Here is a 7692-nt window from a genome sequence, read left to right on the forward strand (position 1 = left end):
TTTTTGTCAGTAGTGTGAGAGCAAACAAACTCCTGGCAATGAACCCCAAAGGGGAAAGAGGTCCAAGCATGGAGGCACAACTCCCATTTCTTCAGTCACTCAGCCCTGAGCTGCTCCTGAAAATACTCCACATGAAAATCCAGCTCGTGCCCACAAGGTATGCTTTAGCCAAATATTGTCACCAGGAAAAATAACCTCTCCACGTTGTGTTCAGCACATTTCTCCTTGCTTTAACAGCTGTATTGTGGATTAGACTTTCCAGTTTTACCATATTGCACCAATTATTACCAGTCTGAAAGATAATAAATAAAGCCAAAGCGTGGTGTAAATCTGCAAGCCATCTGCAACGCACGCTTTGATTTGAAAGATTTGTGCAATCGCAATTAGCATAAACATGCAAATCAGCTTTGCTTCCTGTCATACTTTCCAGCTTCACCGCCGCTCAGCGCTGCGAATTTAAGCTCTGGCGCTGTAATTAGGGCTCAGCTGATGGCTTTGGGGACAACTCCTCTGCCACCCAGACCAACGTGGGTTCCCCAAGAGGGATGAAGGACAAAAATCCCAATGGAGCCGAAGGGAATGCTCCCAGCATCAAGAGAACTGCAGACACCATGGTAAGGTTGCCTTCAGCAAAGGGTTTTCTGTGCTTCTCACCCCAAAACAAGCTGTGATGGGAGCTGCGTTGCACTCTCAGCTCTTTGGGCCCCCACTGGTTCTTGAAAACCTAGCACACAAAACCTGCAAAGCAGCTAACTAATTAAAGATTAAGAGGATATATTTTGTCTAGGAGTTATATATAACTGTGCCAATTAATTATTAAGAAGTGTGTGACTTGGAGCTGCCATTCCCAGCAAGCCCATATTGATTTTGAACGAGCCCTGCTGGCTTCTCAGTAGTTAACCAAGTCTTAATTTCCCCCCAAATTACCACTTTGTCATTAAGAGGACGGGAGACCTTAACCTCCTGTGTAACCCGGAGAAACATTTCCCCAAATTGCAATTAAAGAAGCAACTGGGGACGCAGATGATCAGGGCTCAGAGGGGCACGGCCCACGTTCTCCCCCGGTGCTGGGGAATGGGGTTGCTTTAACACAGCGAAAATCCCAACCCCCACCCCACACCTCTCCATAAAACCCAACGGGGACCCCGTGAAGCCCCGAGGCTGCAATTTGGGGAGTACACTTACAGTGGTGGGGGGCCCTCCTGCCCCCGTCCTGGTGGCCACAGCTCAGCATCGGCCTCTGGGCGCAACTGAAAAAGTTTCTCTAACAGAAAAATCCGGGGCAGGGAATTTCCCTTCAGTTTTTCAGTGCTCAGAGTGAAACCTCAGCGCGGCAGAGAGACAGGAAATATAGCAGCAGTGAATTACAGGCAGCAAACCCAGGGCTTTAAAATTAGCTCTCAAGAATCCAGGAGGCGATGCTGAAGGCCAACGGTGGTGAGTTTGGGCTCTCCTCTGCTCCGTGCCAGGTAAGCCGTTATCTGTTCTGTGCCTCAGTTTCCCCCTGCCCTCCTCAAGCAACGTGTTGGTGCTTTAATGTGTTGGGGATTTGCACATCTGCGATGCCGGCTGCCTCAAAGCCCTGCCTGACTTATCCTCCGTAAGACAGCTAATATTCAACCTCACATCCCAATAATCCAAAGTAATTCTCACTCCACCCCAGTTCAAATCCCTCAAATCCTCCATACAGCATGGGAGCCAACACAAAATGCTCAGTAGGAGATTAAAAGCCTCCCAGCATTCGTGCCTCCTGCCTTCAGGAGGCTGGAGAGGCCCCTGGGGTTTCCCCACTGGCATTTCCCTCGCGCTCCTCTGCCCTTTTGTGCATCTCAACCACTGCTGGGATGCGCAGAAGGCTCGGGGGATTCTCATCCTCTGCTTTGTCTGAAAAGCATTGGCACAGACTGCCCAGGGAGGTGGTGGGCTGTGGGGATGTGGCATTTGGGGATGTGGTCAGCGGGCATGGTGGGATGGGTTGGAGTTGGGCTGGATGGTCTTAGAGGATGTTTTCGATTCTGTGATTCTATGATTTCTTTCCATGCATCGAAATCCATTGCTGATGGGGTTGCCTGTGCCTGTACCTGCCACATTGTTCAAACCACATCCCCCAGAGGGGCTACAAACAATTCTTTCACACCGTCTCTATCACAGAATCATAGAATCACAGCATGGCTTGGGTTGGAAGAGTCCTTAAAGATTATAGAATCATAGAAGGGCTTGGGTTGGAAAGGTCCTTAAAGATCACAGAACCATTGAAGGGCACTGGTTGGAAGGGACCTTAAAGCCAACTCAGCTTTAACGTGGGGTCCTCAATACAGCAGAGACTTTCCCTGCTTTCCCAGGGACTTTTCCTGCCATAGCAGCCATCAGCTGGAATCTTCATGGTGATACCACCACCTAGTGTTAAACGTGGGGCTGGAGGATAAGGAAATGGGGTCCTCAGAGCAGCTTTGGGGCTGCGCTCCATCGCAGGCTGTGGGGACACGCAGCCCTGTAGCAGCACAGCTGGAGAGCAGCAAAGTGGTGCCATCAGGAGTTCAGCGGGAAGGTAGAGGCTAAATAGGGATGACAGAGATGGGAGCAATTAGCAAATCCCAGCGTCGATGGTCTGTGTGTCCACCCACCCAAAGAAACGTCGCCAGCGCTTATCAAAGCCTGATAAAAATGACCTTAGAGTTCGCACTGCTGCACAGTGCAACCACTGAGCTACGGGTGAGGGAGGCTTTGGAGAGCCAGAGTAATTAACACTGAGAATAATAACAAATATGAGGCGGAACGAGGACTGAGCACGAGTAGGGGGAGCACACCCGGACTCAGAGCTTCATTGGGCCTCAGCACCCCACATCGGCCCCTATGGTCCATACAAGCACCTATAGGTTCCTATGGCCTCTATAAGTCTCTATCAGTCCCCTATGGCCTCTATAGGCACCTATGGCCTCTAAAGGCACCTATGGTCTCTAAAGGCACCTATGGCCTCTATAGGTCCCTATGGTTTCTAGAGGCCACTATGGCCTCTATAGGCACCTGTGACCTCTCTGGGCCCCTATGTTCTCTATAGGTCCCTATGGCATCTATAGGTCTCTATCAGTCCCCTATGGCTTCTATAGGTTTCTATGGCCTCTATAGGCACCTATGGCATCAATAGGCCCCTATAGCCTCTATAGGCACCTATGACCTCTCCAGACCCATATGACCTCTATAGGTCCCTATGGTTTCTAGAGGCCCCTATGGCCTCTATAGGTCCCTATGACATCTATAGGCATGTATGACCTCTCCAGGCCCCTATGGCCTCTCCAGGCTGGTAATTCCCAGCACACTGGTGTCAGGCCACAATAGGCCCTACGGCCTCTATAGGACTCAATGACCTCCACAGGCCTTTCATTCCCAGCACACGGCTGCATGGCCACTATGGATCCTATTCAAAGAATCACAGAATGGCTTGGGTTGGAAGGGACCCCAAAGACCATCATGTTCCAAGCCCCCAGCCACAGGCAGGGCCGGCACCCTCCAGATCCAAGGCCCCATCCAACCTGATCTTGAACATCTCCAGGGATGGAGCATCCACAGCCCCTCTGAGCAGCCTGTTCCAGCACCTCACCACTCTCACAGTGGTGAACTTCTCCCCAACATCCAATCTAACCCCTCCCTCCTTCAGCTTAAAACCATTCCCCCTTGTCCTGTCGCTGCCTACCCTTGTAAAACATCAATTCCCTTCCTTTTTATCATCCCCTTTTAAATACTGGAAGGTTGCAATGAGGTTCCCTTGCAGCCTTCTCATCTCCAGGCTGAATAATCCCAGCTCCCTTAGTCTATCTTTATAGGGGAGGTGCTCCAGCCCTCTGAGCATCTTCATGGCCCTCTCCTCGTCCTCTGGACCCTCTCCAACAGCTCCCTGTCTTTCTTGTACTGGGGGCTCCAGATCTGGACACAGTGCTGCAGATGGGGCTTCATGAGGGCAGAGTAGAGGGGGACAATCACCTCTCTGTCCCGCTGCCACCCCTCTGCAGATGGAGCACAGGATCCCATTCTGAGCCACCATTGCCCTTTTGAGCTGCAAGAGCACCCCGCTGCCTCATGTTCAGTCCTTTACCTACCAGGACCCCCAGGTCCTTCTCTGCAGGGAGTCTGTATGTATATCAGGGACAGGGAGGTGATCGTCCCCCTCTGCTCTGCTTTGTGAGGCCCCGTCTGCAGCGCTGCGTCCAGGGCTGGAGCCCCCAGCACAGGAAGGACAGGGAGCTGTTGGAGAGGGTCCGGAGGAGCCACAAAGATGAGCAGGGGCTGCAGCACCTCCCTGCAAAGCCAGGCTGAGGGAGCTGGGCTGTTCAGCCTGGAGAAGAGAAGGCTGGGGGGGAGCTGAGTGCAGCCTGCAGGACCTCAAGGGAGCCTGCAGACAGGAGGGGATCAGCTCTTGGGAAGGGGAGAAACAGCAGGACGAGGGGAACGGCTGGAAGCGGAGGGAGGGCAGCTTTCAGTTGGCTGTCAGGGGGAAGTTGTTTGCTGGGAGAGTGGGGAGGTGCTGGAACAGCTGCCCAGAGAGGCTGTGGATCCCCGTCCATCCCTGGAGGTGTTCGAGGCCAGCAAGGATGGGGCCCTGGGCAGCCTGGGCTGCTGTGAGATGTGGAGGTTGGTGGCCCTGCGTGTGGCGGGGGGTTGGAGCTCCGTGATCCTTGAGCTCCCTTCCAACCCAACCCCGCTGTGGTTCTGTGATTCTGTATCTGGGATTAATCCGTCCCAAGTGCAAAACCCCGTATTGTCCCCTTCACCTCCCCTTCATTCCCCACACCTCCCATATCACTCCCTTTAGAGTACAGCTGTCACTCCCAGCACCCCGATGCCAACCCACCACAATCCCAACCTCCCCACAGCATCCCAGCCTCTCCCCAAACCCCCCCTCCCCCAGCGCCTCACCTCGAGCCCATCCCCCATTATATCCCCTATAGACCCCCACCAACCTCCGGACTCCCACCATCAGCCTTTGGGTCCCCTACGATCCCCGTCCCTCCGTTGCTGAGGACGGCGTTAGGACCTGGCGGTGCTCACCTGTGCCCCGGGGCGAGGCCGGTACCGGCTGCATCCCCGCCCCCCGCCCCGCCCCCCGGACGGCACCTGCGGCCCCGAACCCGCGGCCGCCGCCGCTCCGGAGCGGGTGAGTGGGGGTCGTTTGGGGTTGTTTGTGGGTTTCGGTTTTCGTGTTTTTGGTGTCGGTTTGGAATCTCCGTCCCGCTCTTGGGTCCGGCTCGCTCGATCCCGATTTTCGGTCTTAGTTTCGGGTTCCGGTCTCGGGTCCTCGGTGCTCGGTCCCGGTCTTGGGTTCCCGGATTTCGGTTCCTCGTTCCAGAATTCGGTCCTGGTCCACGTCTCGGTCTTGGGTCTTCCTGAGTCCCGGTCCTGGCTTGGATCTCAGTTTTCTGTCTTTGATCCTGTCCCCGGTCTTTGGGGTCTCCTGTGTCCGTTGTCCTTGGGGTCCCCGGTCTTTGGGGTCTCCCAGATCTCCCATCCTTGGGGTCCCCAGTCTTTTGAGTCCTCTTGGGTCCCCCGTGTTTGGGGTCTGAACTCTTTGGGACCTTCCTGAGTCCTGTCTCTGGGGTCCCCGGTCTTTGGGGTCCCCCTGGGTCCCCAGTGTTTGGGGTCTGAACTCTTTGGGATTCCCCTGAGTCCCGGTCTTTGGGGTCCCCCAGGTCTCCCATCCTTGGGATCCCCAGTCTTTCGAGTCCTCTTGGGTCCCCAGTGTTTGGGGTCTGAACTCTTTGGGACCTTCCTGAGTCCTGGTCTTTGGGGTCCCCGGTCTTTGGGGTCCCCCTGGGTTCCCCAGTGTTTGGAGTCTGAACTCTTTGGGATCCTCCTGAGTCTCGGTCTTTGGGGTCCCCCAGGTCTCCCATCCTTGGGGTCCCCAGTCTTTTGAGTCCTCTTGGGTCCCCAGTGTTTGGGGTCTGAACTCTTTGGGACCTTCCTGAGTTCTGGTCTTTGGGGTCCCCAGTCTTTGGGGTCCCCCAGGTCTCCCATCCTTGAGGTCCTTAGTCTTTGGGGTCTGAAGTCTTTGGGATCCCCCTGATCCCAGCCTTTGGGGTCCTTGGTCTTTTGGGTCCCCAGAGCTCTTTGGTCTTTGGAGTCCTCTGGGTCTCCCTAGTTCCAGTCTTTGGGATCTGCAGTCTTTGGGGTCCCTGGGTCCCCAGCCTTTGAGGTGCCCATAGTCCCATTCTTTGGAGTTCCCCTAGGTCCTTGGTATCCCCAGTCTTTGAGGTCCCCCTGGGTCCCCAGTCTTAGGGGTCCTTGGTCTTTGAGTCCTCAGTCTTTGAGGTCCCTCCTGGGTCCCTGGTCTTTGGGGTCCTCAGACCTCAGGGTTCCCCTGGTCCTGATCTTTGGGGTCCCCTCTGGGTCTCTGCTATTTGGTTCCCCCAGTCTTTGGGGTCCCCAGTTCCCAGTCTTTTAGATCCCTCCTGGGTCCCTGGTCTTTGGGGTTCCATCAGATCCCTAATCTTTTGATACCCCAGGTCCCCAGTCTAGTCTTTGGGTCCCCCAGGCACCTGGTCTTTAAGATCCCCAGTCCCTTTCTTTGTGTTCCCGATCTTCTGGTCCCATTCCCTGGTCCCAGACTTGGTGCTCAGTTCCTTTTCTGATCGTCAATCCCATTCCTGGTCCCGATCTTAACTCTCTGGTCATGGGTCCCATTCCCTGATCTTTGGGTCCCTGTCTCAGTCCTTTGTCCCCATTCTCTGGTCTTGAGTCCAGGTCCTGGTCTCAGTCTTTAGTCTTCCTTCCCAGTACTGGGTCCCCGGCCTTCATGCCCCACTCCCTGATCCCAGTCTCAGTCCCATTTCCACCCTATTGCATCTTTGGGGTCTCCTTTCACCCCCCCCCTCTCCCCCCCCCAGCACTCACACCCCATAGCATCGCTCCTTTTTTCCCAATCTGCTCAAAATTAAAGACGTGCCATCACACTCCCACGATGATGTGGGAAGGGGGGGAAGGGAAATCCCACCCGTGGGGCTGCTACATCTCTTGGCTTTTTGCCATCCCAAACACCATTGGCACCCCGACAAACGTGGCCGCGCTGCCACGTGGAGCTGAAGGTGGTGTCAGGTGAGGCCGTGCTACCTGCTGCGTTGATGTCTCTGCCTTTTTATTTAATTTTTTTTTTTCATTATCATCTTCATCATTTTGCTGTTCTCCCACTATTGCTTATTTTTGGGGGGGAAGGGGGAGAGAATATATTTCAACCTCTGGGGTTCCTCCCTTCGTCACCAAGGAGGAAGCAGCTGTGCCATCACGTGGGCACTGTCCTGCTGCCACCCGTGGCAGTGACTGTGTTGGTGACCCTTTTCCCTAAATCCCTCTTTTTTCCCCCCATTTATTTCTTCTTCCTCTCTTTCTTTCTTTTTTTCTTTTCTTTTTTTTCTTCCTTTAAAACCTCTTTTGAATGCAACAGGCTTAAGAACTCTCTCCGAACAGCTTGCACGTGTTGCTCTTGCTGCGTGCATCCTGGGGACGATTTTGGGGAGGTCTCGGGAGTTTCTGGGGTTGAGGTGGCCAAGGGAGGCTCTGGGAGGGCTATGGGAGGGTCGGGAGGGGGGGGGGGGTCGGTGGTGGCTCTGAGCCTTGGGAAGGGGCTGTGCAGTGTAAGGCTGGAAATGTCCTCGTGGCAATGCCCATCCCCGGGACGCGCCCTGCGGGTGACTCAGCCCCCGCGGG

At 54.7% G+C, this 7692-nt stretch overlaps 2 protein-coding genes across 7 annotated transcripts in view; one reads left to right on the plus strand and one right to left on the minus strand.

The window, feature by feature from the left end:
* LOC104910880 overlaps nt 1–1307 on the minus strand; it is a 6774-nt gene extending 5467 nt beyond the window's left edge. For 2 of the 3 annotated variants that reach the window (XM_010710549.3, XM_031553220.1), the window contains exon 1: nt 1186–1307. In XM_010710549.3, coding sequence (XP_010708851.1) covers nt 1186–1234 — 49 coding nt within the window. In that variant the 5' untranslated portion in view covers nt 1235–1307. The remainder of the gene's footprint in view (nt 1–1185) is intronic. The other variant, XM_031553219.1, reaches the window with a different exon arrangement.
* GALNT6 (polypeptide N-acetylgalactosaminyltransferase 6) overlaps nt 439–7692 on the plus strand; it is a 16179-nt gene continuing 8925 nt past the window's right edge. Inside the window, exon 1 of one of the 4 annotated variants that reach the window (XM_019615024.2) lies at nt 439–614. In XM_019615024.2, the coding sequence (XP_019470569.1) occupies nt 546–614 (69 nt within the window). In that variant the 5' untranslated portion in view covers nt 439–545. Of the gene's footprint in view, nt 615–1345; nt 1470–5073; nt 5150–7692 lie in introns of those variants that run through there. The other 3 variants (XM_019615023.2, XM_031553217.1, XM_019615021.2) reach the window with 3 other exon arrangements.

The sequence above is a fragment of the Meleagris gallopavo genome, chromosome 4 (assembly GCF_000146605.3).
Source record: "Meleagris gallopavo isolate NT-WF06-2002-E0010 breed Aviagen turkey brand Nicholas breeding stock chromosome 4, Turkey_5.1, whole genome shotgun sequence".
NCBI lineage: Eukaryota > Metazoa > Chordata > Aves > Galliformes > Phasianidae > Meleagris > Meleagris gallopavo.